The sequence below is a fragment of the Castanea sativa genome, chromosome 7 (assembly GCF_040712315.1).
Source record: "Castanea sativa cultivar Marrone di Chiusa Pesio chromosome 7, ASM4071231v1".
Taxonomy (NCBI): domain Eukaryota; kingdom Viridiplantae; phylum Streptophyta; class Magnoliopsida; order Fagales; family Fagaceae; genus Castanea; species Castanea sativa.
Genome location: NC_134019.1, coordinates 35,339,979 through 35,364,517, shown reverse-complemented (window position 1 = coordinate 35,364,517; position 24,539 = coordinate 35,339,979). Strand labels below are relative to the sequence as shown.

At 34.7% G+C, this 24,539-nt stretch overlaps 2 protein-coding genes across 2 annotated transcripts; both read left to right on the top strand.

Moving 5' to 3' along the window:
• The first annotated feature begins 325 nt into the window (after window positions 1-325).
• On the top strand, window positions 326-5,219 carry LOC142644383 (uncharacterized). The gene is made up of 4 exons (XM_075819011.1): window positions 326-1,245; window positions 1,308-3,193; window positions 3,343-4,478; window positions 4,599-5,219. Exons 1-4 carry the CDS (start codon window positions 326-328, stop codon window positions 5,217-5,219), a joined length of 4,563 nt encoding a protein of 1,520 aa, XP_075675126.1.
• A 16,978-nt stretch (window positions 5,220-22,197) lies between these two features.
• On the top strand, window positions 22,198-22,794 carry LOC142644382 (kelch repeat-containing protein At1g19460-like). The gene has a single exon (XM_075819009.1). It carries the CDS (start codon window positions 22,198-22,200, stop codon window positions 22,792-22,794), a length of 597 nt encoding a protein of 198 aa, XP_075675124.1.
• Window positions 22,795-24,539: the final 1,745 nt, after the last annotated feature.

Below are 24,539 nucleotides of genomic sequence, written 5' to 3'. Positions count from 1 at the left end.
GACGTCTGAAACTAGAGGGAGGTTTGCTAGGATTTGTGTCCAAGTGGATGTGGAAAAGCCTCTGGCTACTGCGATCATGATAGGGAGACTTGAACAACAGATATGTTACGAAGGAATTCATAAATTGTGTTTTGGTTGTGGACGATTAGGGCATAGGAAGGAGCAGTGCCCATACATTATCCGGCAAGAACCGGCAGACTCGAAGATGGAGGGGTAGAAAACTGGTGAGACGGTTTCAAGCTCACGCGTTCCTCATGCTACTGACAATAGCGAGGTAGTGGCTAGTTTAGAGCAGTACTCAGGACATGTCGACGTGCATGAGGGTATGTACGGGCCATGGATTGTGGTGGCTCGTAGGAAGAATGGGACAAAACCGTTGAAGAGTGGTGGGACCTCACCGAGGCAAAATAGTGGGTTCAGCTTCAGAGATAACGGTAATGTAGGGAAGGGGAGCTTGGATCGGGCTGTTGTGCTTCATGGGCCTTCAAGGGATGTGAAGAGGAAGCTGTCTCCTCCAAAATTATTAAATAGGGCCCAAATTGCCGCTGTGGTCCAGAGCATAAGGAGTGAAGGCCCGAAGCAAGCCCAATCCAGCCCAAACTTGGAATTAAAAAGTGGGGATGCTATTTATACCTCAACTCAGCCCAAGTCAGACCACAAAACACAGAGGCTTTCTTCGGTGAAGGGAAAGAAAGGGGTAGCTCGCAGTGGGTTTTCCATGGGAGAACATAGCAGTGCCGTTGGGGGTAAAAAATCACCTAGTGCAATGTTCAGTCAGTCGAAGGTGATTGTCGAGCCGATGGGGAAGGATGGACAGTGCAGAAAAACTGAGGCAAGTATGAGAGCTAATGGCTTTCAATTTACGACCGCCACGGTTTCACCGGTGGACATTCAAGGCCGGTCTTCAGGCAAGTTCGATCTAACTCATGAGGTGACTCAGATGAGCAATCAAGGCCGAGATTCAGGCAAGTTTAATCCGATTCGTGAGGTGGTTCAACTCCAAATGCAAGAGAGCACCGACGGGTATATGACCATTAACGGAGATAAGTGTGAAGAGGGAGAGGCTGCCATTCTCAGTTTCAACTTGGGAAGCCCCTGTGCTATGCAGTGTGAAGCTATAAGAGGAGATGGAAATGGGGGTTTGGCCGCACATGGGTCCTCTGTTTCCAGGAGTAGGCCAGGCAAGGAAGGTGTTGAAGTGGAAAGAATGGAACTTGAAGGAGGAGGAGGAATTGAGGAGCCTCAGTGTTGATTGTCCCATCCCTTCGTACAAGTTTTATGATGAATGTTATTATATGGAATTGCAGAGGTGTTTCAAAGCCCTCCTTTAAGAAGCGTGTTAGGGAATTGGTGCAGAATCACAACCCAGCTATTTTGGTTGTTATGGAAACCCGTGTTAGGGGAGTTAGAGCTAGGGAGATCACAAACCTGTTGCCGTTTGATGAAGCAATCCATACTGACATCGTTGGCTATGCAAGAGGGTTGTGGGTTCTGTGGAATGCTGACAAGGTTGATATAACTTTGCTCTCAAGTACTGAGCAGGAAATTCATGTGGAGGTAAATGTACGTTTCACAAACGTTAGCTGGTTACTTTCTGCTGTGTATGCTAGTCCTAGGAATGCCGAAAAGCAAATTTTGTGGAAGAATTTAATGAGTGTTGCTGATTTACACAATATGCCCTGGGTTATAGCGGATGACTTTAATGAGCCCCTCCTTAATGAGGATAAGTTTGGGGGTAGGTCGGTGAGTGTTAATAGGTCTTTACTGTTCAAGGAATGTCTGGATAAATGTAATATGTTGGATATTGGGTTCGCGGGACCTCGTTTCACTTGGACTAACAGAAGGGAGGTGCAAGCTTTGATCCAGGAGAGAATTGATAGATTTTTTGTGAACCCAAGCTGGTGTGTGATGTATCCTGATGCTAAAACAACTCATTTGACTCAGTGCCACTCGGACCATTGTCCTGTCCTATTGGAGGTGCAGCCGGGAACCCAAAATGGAAGGAGTAGGCTTTTTCATTTTCAAACGGGGTGGTTGTTGGATCCTTCTTTTTCTCCGATAGTGCATCAGGCTTGGGAAAGTAATAATCGGCTGGTTGATGCTATTAATTGCTTTACTCAGAAAGCTAAGGAGTGGAATAAAAACCAATTTGGGAATATTTTCACTAGGAAAAAAAAATTGATGTCGAGACTAAATGGTATTCAAAGAGCTCTAGCTTTAAGGCCTTCGGATTTTCTTGTGAAGTTGGAAGATGAGCTTCTTAGGGAGCTGGATCTGGTGCTTAGGCAGGAGGAGGAGTTGTGGGCTTTGAAATCAAGGGTGAATTGGATGATTCAGGGTGATCGTAATACAAATTTTTATCATGTTTCAACTTTGGTTAGACGAAAGAGGAATCAAATCATGGCTATCAAAAATGCAGTAAGGGATTGGATTCATGAGGAGGGGGAGATAAAAAATTTCATTAGGAGTGGCTTTGATCAGGTTTTTTTGTCTTCTCTCTCTTGTGTGCCTAGGATGGACCCTGCTGTTTCTCAATGGCAACCTAGGCTCTCCGAATTGGAGAAGGAAAGTATTAGTAGGGAGGCTTCTGAAGAAGAGATAAAGGCTACCCTTTGGTCTTTGAAGCCTTTCAAAGCCTCGGGTCCGGATGGGCTCCATGCGGGATTTTTCCAAAGGTTCTGGCATATTGTGGGAAATTCTGTGATTAAGGAAGTTCAAAAGATTTTTGTAGATAGAAGAGTGCCAGAGGTTTTGAATAGTACCCACATTGCTCTGATTTCGAAAATTCATGGACCGAAAACCTTGGGTAACTATAGACCAATTAGTTTGTGTAATACGGTGTATAAGGTGGTTACTAAGATTATTGTGGCAAGGTTGCGGCCTTACTTGGACAAACTCATCTCTCCTATGCAAACGGCTTTTGTGCCGGGTTGTAAAGGGATTGATAATGTTATTATTGCCCAGGAGATAATTCATTCCCTTGGGAGGAAGAAAGGAAAGGCTGGTTATATGGCGATTAAGATAGATTTAGAGAAAACTTATGATAAGCTTGAATGGAATTTCATCAGAGATATGCTTATTCGGGTAAATATCCCAATGGATATTATAGAGGTCATAATGAGCTGTGTGTCTACAATCAATACTTCTATTTTATTCAATGGTGAAGCCCTTGATCCAATCTATCCCTCTAGAGGTATAAGGCAGGGAGATCCGTTATCTCCATATTTGTTTATCTTATGTATGGACTATCTTGGGCAACTTATTGAAGAGAAATGTAGTGGCAAGGTGTGGCAGCAAGTAAAGGCTTCTCAGAGTGGCCCAGCTTTTTCCTATTCTTTGCAGATGATTTGATTCTCTTTGCCAAAGCTGATTGGGTAAACTGTGCAGCCATTAAAGATGTTTTGGATACTTTTTGTAGCATTTTTGGCCAAACGGTGAGTGAAGCTAAGTCAAGGGTATATTTTTCTCCAAATGTGGATAGGGATACTAGGGAGTCCCTGTGTGACATTTTGGGGTTTGCGTCAACACCATATCTGGGTAAGTACCTTGGATTTCCGCTAAAACATCCGGGTTCTTCTTCTCATGATTATAATTTTATCTTGGATAGAGTGAAGCAAAAACTTTCCGGGTGGAAGGCAAATCTTTTATCCTTGGCTGGCCGTAGAGTACTCATTCAATCATCTTTGGCTGCCATCCCCTCATACATTATGCTATGCTCTTACCTTCCGGAAAGGGTTTTGGATGGGCTAGATAGAGTAAATAGGAACTTTCTATGGGGGTCTACAGAATCAGCCAAGAAGATTCATTGGGTTGGTTGGGAGAAGGTGACAAAATCCAAGGAGGAAGGGGAGCTGGGGCTGCAAACAGCTAAGGGAAGGAATGTGGTGCTCTTATCCAAACTTAATTGGAGATTTCATATAGAAGGGGAGGTACCGTGGGTTAATGTGTTGAAGAAGAAATATTGCAACCACCGAAGGAAAGCGTCTGTTAATGCAAATAACCTCCCTTGCTCCTCAACATGGGCAGCTATGAAGAAAGGGATGGACACTTTTAACGAGGGTTATAAATGGTTGGTGACAAAAAATAGCACTTTGAATATTTGGCATAACAATTGGACAAATGGGGGACCCCTTAGAAAGTTGATTCAAGGTCCTATTTCTCAAGAAGCTAAGTGCTTGGAAATTAAGGATATTATTCTTGATGAGGGCTGGGATTGGGAGAAGATAACTTTTGAACTTCCTGATGAAGTCAAGGGTTTGATTTGTGTTATTCCCATGTCGACATTAGGAGGTGGCTCGGACAAATTGGCTTGGGCTGGATCATCCAATGGGTCCTTTGATGTTAAAAGCGCTTATGGGATTGTTATGGAGTCTTCAAATGCTATTACTTTTTCAGCTAGCTGGATTTGGAAGGCAGACTTGCTTCCAAAGATTAAAATATTTCTTTGGTTGTGTGCTCACAATAGTATTGGTGTCAAGGTGTGTTTAGGGAAAAGAGGAGTAGTTTAAGATGATGTATGCCCTGTTTGCTGCAATGGTGTTGAAACTATCTTGCATGCCTTTAGAGATTGCTCTCACCTGAAACATATTTGGAATCAGCTAGGAGTCACGGCTTCTAACTATGATTTTTGGCATGCTAATTTGTTGGATTGGATGTCCCTAAATATTAGAACAAATGATAAATTGCATGTCACAGGTACCCCTTGGAAAATTATTTTTTCTTTTTCTCTTTGGAGCATTTGGAAGAGTAGAAATGAAGTCGTTTTCAATAGGAAGGGTAGGAGTCCTAAGTTGGCTATGGAGATTATGCATCAACCTATGGAGTATCTTCACTGTGTGGCTGCTCCAAGGCTGCAAGGTCGTAGAGTCTTAAGGAGTATTCTGTGGGAGCGTCCTGAGCAAGGGTGGAAGAAATTGAACGCAGATGGGTCATGCAGTGAGCTTCACGGCCTGGCTGGTTGTGGGGGAGTGGTAAGGAATGATGATGAGCAGTGGGTAGTTGGGTTCAGCAAGCGAATTGGGGTCACCAACAGCTTTGCCGTTGAACTGTGGGGGCTGCGTGAGGGCCTGAAGTTGTGCTACAACTTAAATATTCATTGTCTTGAAATTGAGATGGATGCTAAGGCCATTGTTGATGTGTTACGGAATGCAGATTATGCTAATAATTTTATATCTCCTATATTAGATGATTGCAGGCAGCTGCTTAACTGCTTCCATTAAGTTCATATTAAGCATTGCTTCCAGCAAGCCAATCAATGTACTGATGGTTTAGCTAGGATAAGCTGTAGGATGACTGATGATTTTTTTTTTTTTTTTGATAGCCCGCCTGTGGACATTTTAGATGTTTTTGAGGGAGACCTCAATGGGATGTATTTTAATAGAATATGTCTTGAACCTTATATTGGTGCTTAGTTTTAATGTTATCGTCTTTTCATCAAAAAAGAAAAGAAAAAGAAAGGATCATGGCAAAGTGAAAGAAAGATTCTTCAATTAGTCTTTGGGTGGTTCAATAGCGATTACTATAAAACTGTACGTTGTTGTACTTCTCATTAAGGCTACGTACAATTGATTCCATGTAATGACTTATATGCATGTATGGCCAAGGTTACAAAAATTTTTCTTGAACCGTAGGCCGTAGCCCATATGGAATTGTACTTGCTTCAAAATTATTTTAAATCAATGCCAAAAGGTATGTATTATAGAGGAACCTAGACTTCATGTTTGCTTTAAAGGATTTAAGTGATGCATCAAATATGTTATTGATTATGGGATACTAGACAAGAAGTGACACACACACACACACACATGTGTGTGTGTGTGGGGGGGGGGGGGAGGCCGAGGACTGAGGAGGATAAGGAGCGATATTTCCATTAATTCATTTGTAAAGCACCTCTGACTCAAGAAGAAGATAGGAAGGGTGCACAATATCACAAGAGTGCCCGAGTAGGAGAAGTAGCCTTCTAGGAAAGTGCCAAGGCAGTGTAAGATATTTCTTGAAAAAGGTTACTTATCACCTCCGCATTGAATGTTTGGCAACAACTTTATCAGTTGTATTAATGGGAAAATGACACATGAACAGTAGATTCACAGCTAAGTAACCCCTTCTACCACCTTCAGCAGAACTTGGAGAGGGTACGTATCTTAAGGAAAGCTTGGAAGTGCACAAGTGGAGGGCTAGGATGCAAGAAAAAGAAGAGTATATAAGGGAGGGGAACCCCCCAGCTAAGGGGATTGGGATTTTTTAGGAAAAAAGCACAGTTAAGAAGATAAGAACTAGAACAGTGGTAGAGAGCCTAAAAGAGAGCTTGTATAAATTTTTTTTATAAAAACTCCTCCTCGGATTGGTCCGAAGACTGCACTAATCTTAATCACTCTTTGGAATCATTATGTTCTGTGCATATCTAGATCTTTGGCCACAATTCTAACTTAATCTAATTTACACCAAATTCATTTTCTCACTCTCTCTACAAATTCTATTGTTTTGGGCTTAATTTGAAGGAAGGAGCCTCACTATTCTCTGTGGGCCTGGGCCATGAAAATTCTAGTACTTACAATATATATATATATATATATAATATACTAATTTGATGGAGTTTTGTATATTTTTAAAATATTAATGGATTTTTATTATATTTTAAGATTAAAGGAAAATTTTACATAAGAGTTAAAATGTTATCATTCATATGCAAAAAAGAAAGGTCTAGACTCTAGACTAATGTAAAACTTTAAAATTAGAGTACGTTTGGATACCGTTTATTTTGCTGAAAACTCAAAACTAAAAACAATAAAAAAAAAAAAAAAATCAGTTACTGTTCACACTAAAAATACTGTTCATATGCCTATTTGCACTATTTATGTCCCATGAACAATGCACCAAGTGTTGGTCCAAAAAAAAAAAATCCAAAAAAGCAAAATGTGTCTACACCAGACGCAATCCAAACACTCACTTAGAAGGCGTTTGGATAGCCCATCCACGTCCAAGATTTGTTTTTTTTTTTTTTTTTTTTTTTTCAACGCGTGTTTGTTACTGTTCATTGGCCATGAACAGTGATTTTAGGCCAATGAACAGTAACTTTTGGCATGAACAGTGATTTTTACCCCTTTAAAAATTATTTTGCTACAGTGTTTTCAGTTTTCAATTTTCAGCAATAAGTTCTATCCAAACGGACCTTTAGTGTTGAACTCGTCATAAAATAAAATAAAAAATTTTAAAAAAGAAAAAGAAAAAACTAGGAGGTTTCATTTCTTTTAAAACTGGAATAGACAAAAAAATCTTAAGAAAGTTTTTTGTTGTGTACGTTTTATATATATATATCCTTTAATGAGAGTTTTGGTTTTCTATTTCTCTTGTTGAAGATCTTCAAAAAGAGACTACTTTTAAGTAAAAAAAAAATTATTGTAGGATAGTCTAGAGCTAATTCATTATTAATGTCTTTCTAATTATGATTGAGGTTATACATCATTCTCAAATAAATAAATAAAAAGGTTATACATCGACAAGTTTCCACTTGATTGACTATTGTCATGGCTCATATGTTGTGAAGGCCAACATGGATTGCTTCTTTGGGGGTAAATGGTAGGGACAAAAGTAATATATCTTTATTTGTCATATTAGAAGAGGATTACGCATGATTACATTTTTCTAATTTATATATAGGATCTTAACATTAAAAAAGAATAATTATAGTATTGTTTGAGGATTTTATTTTCATTGTTATGATGATTAGAATTTATTTAAATGACTTTTTGAAATGAATATGATCAAGCTCTTTATATTTGTTTTCCACCTTTATTTTCACTTGGATTTACTAATTTTTATTAACTTTTAGCACGTGTACCTTTGAGCAAAGCGAAAATATATAACTTTTGTTAAACTATTTCCCATGGGTTAATCACTAGTTTTACCTAAAAATTAAAAGATAAATACCAACATTGGAAAGCCTAGCTCTTTTGGACTACAGCGTATCAGGGGACCTTGAAGGCTAATATATGGCCGGGTATTTTAATCATGGCTGACTGTGAAGTCAACCAAAACCCTAATCCCTCTTGGACTATAGCATATCAGGAGCCTTCGAGGCTAAGGGATGTTTGGTAAGATATTTTAAATAATGATTTTTAATGTTTAACTAACATTACAAGTATTTATATATATTTTTTCATTGACACATTTTTTTTTAAATATAAATAATGTTACTAAAACAACGTTATCAAACATTCTTTAATTGTGATATATAAAATATATTTTTACTAATAAATAAACAAAAAAGAGTAGATAGAAATTGGTGCTGGACATATAACCTGAATTGACTCTTAAGTTGAATTGACATATAAATAATAATAATACATATAGGGTGGGAACATGTTAATCAATATAAATTTCTTAAAAGTCACCCATTTGCCGACCTGTTGGAAACCTTGGCTTAGGTGGAAGGAAATATGAAATATGGAAAAATGCATAAATTTCAATTCTCTTTGGTTAAAATATTTTACTATATATCATTATCAGAACTCAACAAAAGATCTGACATATCAGATAAATAATAAATTTGCCCAAGAAATAGTTAATAGTTCTGCAACCTAGTTTCCTCATCAGTACACATCTCTTTCTCTTTCTTTATTAAGTGGCCTACTCTATATTCACTCTAAGTGGCAGCCACAGACTAACTGGCTAACTTACACTAGTACCAAAAAAAATAAATGAATTCAGAATTTTCATTAGAAAAGCAAACAAAATACCATTTTCCCAAGAGGCATGCACACTGTCAGAGCAAAAGCACCAATCTCATTTTATAGCCACAAGCTATAAGTTTCATGGACTTCAATTTCCCATCCATAATCAGAAGGCATGCAAGGGCTTTACTATTTGGGCCCCACGATATCAATTCTTAATATTTTGGGAAGTGGAGCCAGAAGATCTCAATGATCTTGATCGGGTTGAAGCCCATCTTTATAATTTTTATTCAATTTTTGACTATTGTCTGCATGCTTCCTTTTGTTGGTGAGCAAATGCAAAGTACAAAAAAGAAAGAGGATCAATTGTAAAAAGGAATTTTATAATGGGATATTTCCATTTATGGAATTCATCGATTTCCCAATAAAAATCTGCCCACCTGGCTTGTAACAGTAGGACCAGTCCGTGAGACTTCTTCACTAGAAAAATTCTTAGTAGTTTTGGAGCGCAAAAAAATAGTGTATGGAAAAGTGCATAAATTTCCATCAACTTTGGTTAAAATATTTTACTATATATCATTATCAAAATTCAACGAAATATCTGACATATCAGACAAATAATGAATTTGCTCAAGAAATAGTTAATAGTTCTGCAACCTAATTTCCTCATCAATATACGTCTCTTTCTCTCTCTTTATTAAGTGGCCTACTCTATATTTACTCTAAGTGGCAGCTATAGACTAACTGGCTAACTTACAATAGTACCAAAAAAAATAAATGAATTCAGAATTTTCATTAGAAAAGCAAACAAAATACCATTTTCCCAGGAGGCATGCACTCTGTCAGAGCAAAAGCACCAATCTCATTTGGGAGGCCAGGAAGGTGATCGGCACAGATCAGGGGAAGGATGGAGAGCAGGTGCTGTCACAATCAGGCGTGAATCTCAAGAGACCGGGGAGGAGTTCCCAAAGCCTGACAGTCGGTGTGAGGGGGAGAATGCCTTGCATGAATCAGGAAAGGTCAATGTGAGATCTGAGAAAGTGGGAGGAAAGGAAGCTAGTTTAGGTGATGAGTGCCTAAGGTGTTCAACAGCCCAATCTGACACGGAGATGGCTATGCAGTGGGATATGACAGATAAGAACAAGACCAAGCCATGATTCAAGTTTAAGTTGGCGCCAAACAAAAGCCCCACCCAACCCGGAATAGAGGAGGAGATGACCAGGCCCGAAATAGGCCCAATGGCAATGAGCTTTGACCAAAATTTGGGCTGGGTTGCAGAAAAAGTGGGCCCAGCTTCAAAGCATGGGAAGAGGCTAGCAAGGGAAACCAAGTCAGATACCACAAAAAATACAAGTCCAGCAAAACGTAAAAGGGAGGGCCCAACACCATTGACAGAATTAGACCCAAATGCAAAGGAGCTGAAACGAATTAGGGGGAAAGACAAATGGCCCAATCCGAAAAATTACAGGGTCCAAACCACTTCACCCTAACACACACCAGCCCACATACATTTGTGAAGCCCCAAGTCAACGTAGCCCAACCCAAAAATTGAAATCAACAAGCCATCGACCCAAACAAATTATCTCTCATGTTTTCAAGTAATGCCCAACCCAGCCCATTATATTCCAACTCCAAATTTTTTTAGGAATTAGAATTAGTAACCCTATATTATAAATAGTTTTTTATTTGGAGATTAGTATAGGTGCGAATTCTACACTGTTAAAAGAAAGTTTTTGATTTTGTCATAGAAACTTACAAAGCAATTTAATTTGATCAAATGACAAAAGTGATTTTTTTTTTTAATGTCACAAAATCATAAATTTGATTTTTACCCTCTACACTTTGTAATTCATTTCTCAACGTGTTTTATTGATAGGCTTATATCAATGATACTTGAATGTGATAGCAACTTATCAAGTTAATAAGATGGTGATTCTACAAAGTTTTAGAAGATACAAAAAATGCTTTAAAGTTGTCTTCTAATTTATTAGAAATATTGATCGAGTTGTTCTTTAAATTTGTCTTTCATCCATTTATTGGATAATTAGAGATGTTAAGAATTGGAATCCTAATTTAAATTTTAATTTAAGACTGATTAATATTTTACGTTTAGTAATTTAATCTTTCATATCAAGGATAAAAATTTATAAGACTGAAATCTTAATGTACAATCAAAGAGGAAGAAACAAAAAATTGTTTAAATCTTCATACATAGTGGGTTTGCACGGGTTAGCGACTAGTCTATATATACTATAGAATCGAAGTCTTTGACCAATATTTGACTTTTCTTTGGGTTTCTTAAATCTTGCCATGTAGAATTTGGAGCTTTCACATTTTTCTGCTCCAACCTTTTATATATTGGTAAATTGCAAATTACACCCCTAAAATTTTTGTGTGATTAGATTTTACACTCTGAAATTTCAAAATTTAAATTTTACTCCTTGATATTTGGGATTATTTAGATTTTACACCCAACGTTTCAAATTTTGGATTTTAGCTCCTATATTTTAGGGGTGTTTGGATTTTACCCCATAAAATTTGAGGGTATTTAGATTTTACACTCTAAAAATTCATAATTTTGGGGTGTAAAATCTAGACACTCACAAACTTTAGAGAGTAAAATCCAAACTTTGAAACGTTAGGGTGTAAAATTAATAAGAGATTGAACATGTCAATATTTTATAAAATTGTTGTAAAATTGTTGGTGGCTATAACATTACTCATATTTATTTACTATGCAAAATCAAAAAGGAAATATTAGATTTTACTATTAATTTAAGCCGCAACAAATTAGAAATATCAGTTAATGCCTGAGACTTGTTTAATGAGATTATATCATACAACGTGAAATATTTGACCATGACTTTTATATAAGAAAGTTTTTTTATTTTTTAAACTATTAGTAATTAATAATGGATTTATGCTCTTCAAGACACCCCCATGCTTCGCACTAAATTTACTGTCAACTTTCATTAGCCAACTTTGTATTAGCTAGAATCATACTACATTTCCGATATTGTATGTAGAATTAGCAACAATGGCTATTTCGGTGCAGAGGTTTGTATCTAATATTTCTTATTAGTAGCTTTATGAACGCTGAGAACATGCTTTATTAGCTGGAATGTTCTATAACAAAAACTATTTAAAGAAGAGATAAATTCATGCACTGTACGGATGAGCAACTAGCATACTATAAAATTGAAATCTCTAATCTTTTTTCTTTTCTTTTTTTACCTTCATGATAACTTGCCTGCTGGTAATTTAAGCTTTCATATTTTCCTAATGGCCTGTTTGGGAGTTTAGAGAGGGAGGAGAGTAGAGGGGAGTAGAGGGGAGGGGAGTAGTGGGGAGGAGAGTAGAGGGGAATGATTACCCTCCATCTTGTTTGGATGTTTTTATAATTAGTAAAGGGGAAGGGAGTAATTAGCCCTTCCCCTTGTTTTTAACATTGTAATTTTATAAATATAATAAGGGTAAATTAGGTAATTTACTTTATAAATAATTTTATGTGCTCTACTCTCCCTCCAAATCTCTCCAATTTGGGGGAATTAAAAATGAGGGGTTGGAGGTAGTTGAAACCCCTCCAAACCCCTCCAAATCCCTCCCCCTCCTTCCTTAAAAAACTCCCAAACAAGGTAATTGAATTACTCCCTTTCCCTCTACTCTACTCCCCCTCCTTTTTTAAACATCCAAACATGCCATAAATTAGCAAGATTAAAAAAAAAAAAAACTAACTTTCTCCCCCCCGAAACAAAGCCCCGCCAAAAAAAAAAACTCTCTCTTCTCCTTCGAACTCTCTCTCTTTTGAAAGCTGAACCGAAACCTTTGACCGTCTCCTTCAAAGTCTTTCTCATTCAACGCAGCTCTTCCTCCTTTTTTTTAGCCTCTCTATTCCTCAGCCACATACACATCGTTTTATAACTTTATTCTATCAAATATCATTTTATTTTAAAACCTGACCAGTGAATGACTTGACTTTCATGCCAGAAGAGAACCATTAGACAGATCATTCCCTTAAAAATGAAGGGACGGGCTTAAAGTTAAAAGGCCCAAGCAAATAGCAGACGACACTTTTTGCCAACGGACTGTTAGAGGCACTTTTTACTAACTTATCCTCACTTCTAGTATGTGTCAATCCATTTTTGACAGCTTGTTCATCCATAGTCTGTGGGTTTTCCACCTTTAGCAGTAGCAAAACGTACATGCACGACAATTATCATAATGAAAATGAACACACTCTCTCTCTCTCTCTCTCACACACACACACACACACATATATATAACATGTGGCAGTGCATGATTGCCTAACCTGATGCATCACATGTCAAACGTATTCACTTCATGTGCCTGACCAAGAAGATCTCTTTAAGTTAAAAAAATAAGACTGCCTTCATCCTAAGTTGCCAACCAAAGACACTTCAATTAATTGGAATGCAGTATAACACACTACAAAATCTTCAACAGTATAAGTAATGTAGAAATTTTTTGTAAATATGTATACATTTTTCCTACTTACACATTCATCTAATTGGTGTTGAACCCATGATCTTACCCTTCATCTGACACTTGATTTATTTTCTCCCATCCTTATTTATTCTATTATAATCACATTTGAACTCAAGCATTCTATCATTTGAATTTGCTTTTTAAAATGCTTATAATTAAAATTGATATTAATATCCAATTTAAGTCCAAAGCTTTTGCCCACTTCTATTACTTATGGTGAAGATAGTCTTCCAGCAAATATTCCTCATGTGTTATAAGGCTATTGATTACTCTTCATCCTAAAAAGATGAAAGAAAAAGAAATGGGAAAATTGTCATGTGGATGCAACATAACACATTTAAAAGTAATGATGGAATACTAGAGACTTCCTAATTGGGCAACGGGAATAAGCAAACCAGGGAAATTGGGACAGTAGTCCATATTTCTTGCAATGTTCATTTAGACCTTTCACTAGCTCATCAAGGTTTGATTGGATACTATAAGGGTGAACCTGAAATTTACAGTTGAAAATGAACTTAAGCAAGTTTCCAGAAGCCTGCACTGGACCAAATTTGTGAAGACATACCTAAAGAACGCCATCATCACTGCCATCTTGTTCCATCCTAACAATTGCCCGATATATCTCCATTTTCCTCTCCTATAATTTTTTTGGCATAAGATTGTTTAACATAAATCTAACAAAAAGGAAGGCATGATGACACACTTTTCAAACTTGAATGACCAATGGAAATGTTGCTTCTTCAATAGTTAATTGCACCAATCAAAATTAATTGTTCATAATCACACATGATTGGACATAATTTGTGGGGATGCATCTTGATTGTTGAAACTTGATTTCATGATATCTTTTGAATTTAGTGGTCTGATTGAGGACTGTCTAACTTTCAGATTTATTTCATGAGATGGAATTGGAAATTATACCGTCAAAATTATAGTTTTCAAATCCACACGCACAAATTGTATTCCTAAACTCTCTTTTTAAGAATTTATATTAAATACTTATTAATAAAGTTTCCTATCAAAGACAAATAGTATCATAAATTACGGGTCTTATTTTTTTTCTCATCTAAAATAAGATGGTAATATATAATAGGGCGGTTAGTCTTTATTAATATATTCTCAATTGTGTAATGCTTTGGTTAATTGGATAAGGGACAATTAAGAGAATGATTGGAAAATATTTTATGATACCTATTTCAAATTTTTTCTTGTCTAGTTTTATTGGGACAATATTGAAATCTCTATTGTGCATGTATGAGTCCTATTGTTTGTTGTGTATTGAACTTTTTTTAATTGGGTAAATAATATAATATCCATAGTTTTAAGAAAACAAACAAGTACGTATTCTTTTAGTTGTAAATACATATGACATCTAAGTATCGTGTATCTAATTATCACAATCACAATTTGTAAAATTCAACTTTTATGATATAGTATATATAATATGATTTGGACATTAACATATATAATATTATTATGAATATTTAGATTAAAAAAATAACTAAATTTTTAATTACTACTTAATTTCACAACTATAATTTAGTGTGCATATATATATATATTAAAAAAATTTATAATTTCACATTAATTGACTTTTTATTATAATTTAGGTTTTAGTTACAATTTTTGTTAAGACTTGTGAAGCATAAGATGGGTAAATACAACACAAGCTAGGCTTTAAAAATGGTTTTATTAGTCCAAACTCCTAATTAATATAGGCCAAATCCAGGCTTTAACATTTGAACATTAGAAAATGGTTTTAATTTCAACAGTGGTTTTTTTTTATAAATATTAGGAAAGAAAGAAAGAAAGACTACTTGACAGACGGGGAGGAGAAAAATAGTCAAATACAATAGAAGAAATCAACATTTGCAGTACCATAATATCCTGCACAGGGACAAAAAAGATCATTTCACCGCACTACTTTTAAGGCCGTTGCCTTGTGGCCCTTGTCCATCTCTCTTCACTATAACTCTACAACCGAAAACAACACTTGTAGTTTCATTTTTATGCATTTTCATGAGAAAAAAAAATGTAGTGTTGAAGTTTCTTTTAAATAAAAATGTATTTTCATTATTTTTTGGATTTATTGTTTCTTTCCTAAAATATATAAGTAAATATAAACTCCTCAATTTAAACTGCAAAGCATCATCAACTGAATAACAATTTTGAGATTCATTTTGATCTTGTGGATGTTGAGGACTAGGTTTCAATTAGGAATTACATGTTAAATTATATTTGGATGCATTTGTTGGTTATATGCTCTCTCTAATGTTCAAAACTTCAAATATTGCATATTAAAAAAAAAAACTTCAAATATTGTATGTTCATGTTCTCAAATCCATTTCAGTACAATTCGGTCTATTTGATGTACTTACTCTCTCTTTTTCTTTCTCTTTTTTTTTTTTTTTGTTTTTGGTGAGAATTAGGTACATTTACTTAAGAATTGAAAAAGATAGGTTTGGATTAGCTCTAAAAAGATAGGTTTGTTTCTCTTCTTAATCCAATCTTATTATTAAAAACTTTCTCATCTCAAGAAAGTATACCATGTTTTAGTATTACAAACTCATCATTTCACACACAACAACATGGCATTTCACACACAAAATGAAGTTGTTCAAGATCAAGATTTTAACCAATGTATTTGCAAAGCATTTATCTGCAAAATGAAGGTAGCAAACTATTTGTCACACAAAGAGAGGAGTTTTTTTTGTTTTTTGTTTCTCTCTCCACCATTAATGACAGACTGAATCTCTCTCTATCGTTCTCTTTCTTGGTTCTCCCTTTTAGCAACGTATGTCTCTGTAAAAAGTATTTTGGGTTTTTATGTTTTTTTTCCCCTTATATGGTGTAATGGGCTTTCAATCCATGTAACGATCGGTCTTTCAAGCATTTTCAATGGCTGCAGACGAATGGCGGTGGTGGCAGCGACGGCTTGAGATGTCTCTCCTTATCACCGCTTTCTCTATTTCTCTCCGTGTCCCAGGCTCTGTATCGCTAGGTTTTTTTCAATTGCAAGCCTTTATTTATTTATTTTGCTTTAATCGATTTATATATATATACACACACACACACAGAGACCATCAAACAATGTTAACGGTGAGAAACAACATAATTTATTGCTCTTTTAACTTATCCTAACGTGGCAGCGCCTCCTTAATTGTAGCAAAAGGCTTATGCTTTTTTATCTATACTACTATTTAAGGGGCTTCCTCTGTTTGGATTCCACATTTTAGATGCCTAAAATACCCTCATCATATCCACTTATAAGTTTTCAACTAACGAGGATAAACATGTAAATTCCACATTTTGGATGCCTAAAGTACCCTCATCATATCCACTTACAAGTTTTCAACTAACGAGGATAAATATGTAAATTAAAACTCCTACACTTTAAAACCCATAAACTCATGTACATTTTGCAGTTTCTATCTCACTTTCTATCTCTCATTCTTCTTTAGATTGAAGACATTTAATTTAGCTCTACATCCTCCTTTCTTTTTCAAGTTCCTCTTTGTTTTCTTTTCTTTGGTTTATGATTGACTTTCTTTGAGCTCTACTTTTTTTTTAAAATGTAATTTTGAAATGAATGGTTTCTTCATATACTCTACCACCGTACTTCCTAATGAATTGTCATTTCATGTTATAGGTATTGTGATCCAAAGACAGGGCTGCCTTATGCTACAAAAGAAGCATTCAACCAACAAATTTTCAGGTTCTATCTTTTGCAAGTTCCTCTTTGTTTTATTTTCTTTGGTTTATGATTGACTTTCTTTGAGTTCTACTCTTTTTTTTTTTTTTATATGTATCACGTTAATTATTTTTTTTTTTAAATGCAGTTTTGAAAATTTGAATTGAAATAAAAATAGTTACTACAATACTCCCTCATTAATGATCAATTACTATTTAAATTTTATATATTTTTTCATCAGAGAACAAATTTTTGTTTAAATTTGGAAAAGAAACTACCTCTAGATTTTCTAATATTAAATTTTTTGCATTTTCTTTTAAAAAAATTAAAAAATTGGATGAGATGGAAGTGAAACTAGAATTCCGCCGCAATTTTTTTGAATCCAACGGTAAATACATCCCCACACGTTTCTCATTCCTAGGATATAACATTAACTGTCCCCAAAATCTAATAACTGCCACGTCTCACCATGTTTCTACTAAGCCCACGTTTTTTTTTTTTTTTTTGAATTCTAAAAAATATTTATCTTATATTTCCTTACTTTTTGTATTCTTTTACTTATCTATACTACTATTTAAGGGGCTTCTTCTGTTTGGATTCTTATTTTTTTAATTCAAAAATGCCCCCACAGTCTTATTTTCTTTGGTTTATGATTGACTTTCTTTGAGTTCTACTCTTTTTTTTTTTTTTTTTATATGTATCACGTTAATTAATTTTTTTTTTAAATGTAGTTTTGAAAATTTGAATTGAAATAAAAATAGTTACTACAATACTCCCTCATTAATGATCAATTACTATTTAAATTTAATATATTTTTTCATCAGAGAACAAATTTTTGTTTAAATTTGGAAAAGAAACTACCTCTAGATTTTCTAATATTAAATTTTTTGCATTTTCTTTTAAAAAAATTAAAAAATTGGATGAGATGGAAGTGAAACTAGAATTCCGCCGCAATTTTTTGAATCCAACGGTAAATACATCCCCACACATTTCTCATTCCTAGGATATAACATTAACTGTCCCCAAAATCTAATAACTGCCACGTCCCACCATGTTTCTACTAAGCCCACATTTTTTTTTTTTTTTTGAATTCTAAAAAATATTTATCTTATATTTCCTTACTTTTTTTATTCATTCTACTTATCTATACTACTATTTAAGGGGCTTCTTCTGTTTGGATTCTTATTTTTTTAATTCAAAAATGCCCCCACAGTCTTATGTTTAAATAGAGATAAAATTAAAGGCTAATCTGGTAAAAACTCATTTTTTTAGTTCAAAGATGCCCCTACAGTTTTATGTTTAAGTAGAGACAAAATTAAAGGACAATTCGGTAAAAATGCAACTCCAACTCCCACTAAAATATTGCCTAAAAAATAGGACCACTCTCCTATTAATTTTTAAATTGATTTATTCACTTATAAATTAGATTTTTAAAATAAAAATCATATATATATAAAATAATTAAATACATTTTTTTCTACAAAATAAGACCACTAAAAAAGAAAAGTCTCATTGCACGCGCGAAGCGCGTGTGATGAGACTAGTTTTTTTTTAAGAATTTTGTTTTTTACCAACATTGTATATGTTTTTGGCGTTAAAGTTTTTTAGTTTTTTTTTAACATAATTGTATATGTTTTTTACGTTAAATTTTTTTTATTTTGTTATTTATTTAAATAGTTGATAATGTGATGATTAGATTTTAAAGAGTCCATAATAGAGTTAAATTCTAAAAAAACTTTATCTTCTATTTCCTCACCTTTTTTTTCCTTCTACGTATTTTTTTTTCTTTTTAAGAATATTTTTTTTTACCATCATTGTATATGTTTTTGGTGTTAAATTTTATTTTTTCTATTTAGTTATTTATTTAAATAGTTGATGATGTGGTGATTAGATTTTAAAGAGTCCATGATAGAGTTAAATTCTAACTTTGGTTTGTTGATTAAATTAAAAAAAAAAAACTTGGTTTAACCCTAATTCTTTTATCTCTCTCAAGTTCAGGTATGCACAAAGTTTTTGGATTGCATTAAGGAGTCATTAGAATGGAATATTAGATAAGTTCGGGTGAGAGACTTTACAAGAATTATTATATGTATTAAACCTCACATAAAGTGGTTGTTATCTAAGAAATTGTTGTAAAATAATTTCTTTTGTAATAGAAACTATATTTATCATTTGTATAATTCTATGTCAAATTCAATTTAAATTTTTTTCCATAAGTATTAATTTACTACATAAAAAATGTTACGTACTTTTTTCTCAATTTTAAAGGTTGTTGATGTTGTTGATATATTTGAAATTTAAACTATTTTTAACTTTTGTCATGGATGTGCAGTAAGTGGCTAACTTTTAGGACTAAAAAACCAAAATTTTGGATTAAACAAAAATTGATAAATGTTATTAAATTTTTTAAAAAAGAACAACAACACCAAAAGAAATGTGTATCTCCTGCCATAAAATTTGAAATTTAAGCTTTTATTTACTCATGTTATGGATGTTTAGTAAATGGCAAAATTTTAGGATTAAAACTACATTTTAGGATTAGACAAAAAATTATAACTGCCATACATAAAAGTTGAAAAAAAAAAAAAAAAAACAAACAAACGTGGATGTGTAGTTACTAAATTTTAGGATCTTTCTAGGAGCATTTCCTTTAACTTTTTCTAATATTTTCACTATAGTTTTTGGTATGATGGAATTCGGAGTGGCCACTAAACTTTATACTCAAGGATTCAATGTCTTTTATTGATTAACAATTAAGATGATGACAATTATAAAGAAAATGGTCGACCAAGTAGTATGATTTTCTCAAACATAATTTTATTTTATTCACCGTATGCCGCAATTAGAGTCAAGTCTTCGTCTTTTTCGTGTAAAAAATATGAAAAAGAAAGTTTTCGAAAAAAAAAAATCTATTTCTTTTTAGGGGGAAACCCGAAACCCTTTTTCCAAAAATATATAAAACTGTTTTCTAAAAAATCTGTTTTATAAAACTGTTTTCAGAAATATAAACTGTTTTCATAACACTGTTTTTCAAATAAAAATCTGATTTCGGAAACTGTAATCCAAAGCTGTTTTCAGAAAAATAAACTATTTTTATAAAACCGTTTTCAAATAGAAATCTGTTTTTCTGAAATTTGTTTCCAAAACTGTCTTTGTAAAACTGTTTTTCTTTAAAGAAATATAAGATTATGTTTGGTAACAATTTTTGTTTTTTATTTTCAAAGGCTCTTCTATTTTTTAGGTAAGGGTTAATTTAGAGTATTTATTATAATTTACTACATTTTTCAATTACAAAAAAAAAAAAAAACCTAGGGGTGTGATGAAAAATAATTTCACCGCACATTATAAGATTATAAGATTGTTTACAAATTATGCGCGGTGAAATAATTTTTCATCACACCCCTAGGTTTTTTTTTGTAATTGAAAAATGTAGTAATTCCAAATTATAATAATTGCTCTAAATTAATAATTCCAATATAGTACTAGTATGTAACCCATGCTACCGCACGAGAATAAATATAATTTAATAAAACAATCGAAATAAATATATTGTATTTTATTATTTAAGTGATACTATTGGTTTTGTTTTTTATTTATTTATTAATCATGAGTTTAGTCATGTTTAAAAAACTTAGTTTATTCGTGTTTAATAAAACTTAGCATTATGTAATTTTTTAACAAATATTTTTATAATACAAAATTGTAATGAAAGAATGCTACATAAATATATATATATATTCAAGGTTGATTCATACATGCTACATATAGCTATGATTAAGTTGCTTTATCACAAACCATTTTTAGCAAAATATTTTAATCAATTAAATGCAAATCTCATAATGTGAATCTCATAACAATATATAACAATAAAATAACATGAATCTCATAAAAAAAATTTAATCAATTAAAAATCACTAAAATTATGAGCATAAAACATAAAGACAAACAAATAAGATAAGTACTAATTCCTTAAAAGGAAACTTACAGTGAGTTGAGAAAACTACACAAATAATTTTTGATGTTTGAAGAATAATGGGATTATAACTTCCTTTCGAAATTGGGTAGAGACTCGTGCTAATAACGTGTTATGAAAAAGAAAATAAACATGCAATATAATTCGAAAACAAAATAATTTTATAATTAAACAATTAAAATTATTGACTAAAAGGAAAGAAAGTATAGACAGATGAAAGAAAATAAACATGCAACATCAATCATAGGAAAACCACAAAATTATATAATTAAACAATAAAAAAAATTACATAAAAAGGAACGACAGTATAGACAGATGAAAGAAAGTAGTAATCAAACCTTAGGAATAATTGGAATTCTTTTTACAGAGTATAAATCAGGACCATGAAAATTGTAAAGATAAGTACAATCAGAATATTTAGAGAATCTCTTTTTATATAAGATATAAAAATACTCAAATACATGCATCATTAATACTGAGAGATTCTTTTGAAATTCCATGGCATTGATTGAAGAAGAGGGGAGTTGTATATTAAGGTGCCTAAATCGGTGTGGAAAAGGGAGGTGAACCTGAAAATACAAGGGAGTGGGGGAAAAAAAAAAAAAAAAAAAGCACGTCGAAATTACAACAAATGGAAGAAAATTAGACTTCAATTTTATATTTACATTAACATGTGACACAATATATATTAGAATTCTAATTTAGATTAGATTATATTAGATATAAAAAAGCTGCCAACAACCTTATAAATACAATAAATACTCAGATCGTCGCCAATTCCCAACCCTAACCCTAATTCCCAAACCTTTCAATATCTCTCTCTCTCACATCCAACTTAGTCTCAAAGAAAAAATAGAAAGAAAAAAAAGGAAAACGCTATGGATCCGATGGAGGAGGAGGTGGAGGAGAATATAGGTTGGGGGAGTTTAGATGATCTTGACGGTGAATATGAGATCTGTATTTGTGCGCTAAAAAAGATCGATGAAGTGAAGTGTTATACTATTAAGGTCCCAGACCGTGAAGCCCGTGCTCCTCTTTCATACTTTCTCACACGTCCTGTTGCTCCACTCAACTTGTTAATTCACGGAGTAAAGGCAAAGGATATCAGCGACTTCACCCCAAAGAATCTCACGCTGTTTTCAGTGGCCACTACCGAGGGACCTTACACCTCTAGATACTTCGCACTGTTAAACAACCATCTGTATTCTGTTGGTGGCTATGTACTCACTAGGTGTGAATTTGAAGAAGTTAGAGGCGCCGAAGACTACTCTCTGAATGAAATCTATATGCCCAATAGGTTTGTCTGGACCCTTGACCTTACACGTCCTGATATGGGTTGGAAGTAGCTTGATGAGCCCATGAAAAACCGCAGAAAAGACCCTCAGACCATTGTTGTAGACGGCAAGCTCTATGTTTTTGGCGGTTTATATGGTTACGAACCCATACCCGAAGATCGTTCCTCTGGGCGTGGATGGATGGAGGTTTATGACCCCATTTTGGAAACCTGGGAAAGCCTACCAAACCCACCATGCTCTGATATCAGAAGCAAATTCGATGAAATTGTTTACGCTCATTTGGTGTTGGAGGAAGACAAACACGAGATTATGGTGGTTGATCTGAGTAATAGTAAAGTAAACAACATGCGTGCTGATTTTTTAAAATACAATGTTGTGTCTTCTAGATGGGAAACTTGGCTTCAGCAGCAATGGGCGGTAATTGACTCAGATATTCAATGTGGAAGGGTTGTAGTTGTTGATCATACTAAGGCCTATTGGGCTTCCATCGAATCTATGGAGAAAAGGAATGTATGCTCTATCTTTGGTTTTGATTTAAAATCGAATTGTGGGCTTGTGAACGGCTCAACCCTACACCATTTTTGGGGGATTCTGAATATTTCTGTTGGATTAGTCCTGGTCTTCTCCACTTATCCGATCACAAATTTTGCCTTCTGTTGAGCTCCCACAAGCCAGCCAAAAAGGCTTCTAATTTTCTTTTTTGTATCGTACTTGACCTCTCTGCATTTTTTCGCACCAATGGTCACGCAGACAAGCCACCTCTATATGTTCTATCCGTTCAGAAGTACTCACAGGATACCGGAATAGATTTGTTGGACTGCATGATTACGTAGGTTTCCTACTCTCTCACACAATTAATTCTAGCTATCTTTCATCTTTTGCCCTTTAATGTAGGAATTGCTAATCATTTATGTGTGCCTGTAAAACTTGCAGCAATCGTGGAGCTCAACCACCAAAGAAGAAGAAACCAAAGACATCAGAGGAAGGAAGTGTAACGACCGAAGATCATTAAGATAGGGGCTTGCTCAGAGTACTAAAAAAAGTATTCTTTATTCAATCCTGCAGTATTGGAACTGTTAACGTACACTCATATGTGGGCTTGGCCCATTTAGATCACTTACTTGTACTGCACACTGTACTACTTGTACTGCACTCATATTTACTTGTACTGCACTCATATGCCTCCTATATAAAGGCACTCATGTATATTATTTTACTTGAGAAATACAATACTATTCAATTCAGTATTTCTAACATGGTATCAGAGCCACTGCTCTGACATTTTCTTCGCAGTCTTGTCTTTATTGGTGTAACTCCATTCTTCATATTGCTTTCGCTGTCACAACAACTGCCACAGTCTTTCGCCGTTGAACCTTCGAGTCTTCCAGACATCGTCCTCAGGTTCCGGACCTGTAGCAACCGCTGTTGGGGAGTTCGAACACTGCAAAGACCACTGCTTTTTCGGCACCGCCGTGAATATTGCTCCGAAAAATTTTCTGAAGGTACCACGAAGATCCTCTTGCTCCGATCTGCCTGCTAGTGAAAACCTTACAGTCATTGGAGCTTCCACGCGCCCTCACGCGCCGCCCAAAGGTTCTGCCCTAAAGGTCACGCGCCCACGCGCCTCCACGCGCCAATCTGAGCCGCCACGCGCCGTCACGCGCCAGGTCCGTCCTGCTGACGTCAGCCCTAGACACGTCAGCTTGCCACGTCAGCTTGCCACGTCATCGCTGACGTCACCTTTGACCGTTGACCGTTGACTTTTCTGGAGTTGACTTTTCTGGAGTTGACTTTTTCGGGCCAGGTTCTCCTTACTCAGTTTTTCGCGTAGATTTCATTTTTGCAGTCTGTTTTTGCATATTGTGTCTCTAAATGGATAAAAATGATGTTTTTCTTCCTCGTCCCATCAATACTGTATTGGAGGGGACTAGGAATTACTTATCTTGGTCTCAAGCTATGCGCAGTTTCCTTAAGGGTCGCATGCTCTGGCATTATTGCACTGGTGCAATCACTATTCCTGTGAAGGGGGCAAGTGAAGAAGATGCTGCTTTTCTCAATCGCATGATTGAATGGGATAGTCACAATCACATGATCCTCACATGGATTCGAAATACTTACATTCCCTACATCTCCAATTTGCTGGACAGCTTTGATGATGCGAAATCAGCATGGGATATGTTGGCCAAAAGATACTCTACCACTCACGGATCCATGAAATATCAGTTAGTGGTTGAATTGCATCAACTCAGGCAAGAACCGAGGCAGTCCATCAATGACTACTATGATCAGCTTCGCTTCATTTGGGACCAAATTGACCTTTCTGATCCAACTTGGGCATGCTCAAAAGATGCCCAACAATATGCTGCTATTAGAGATGAATTTCGTCTCTATGAGTTCCTGATGTC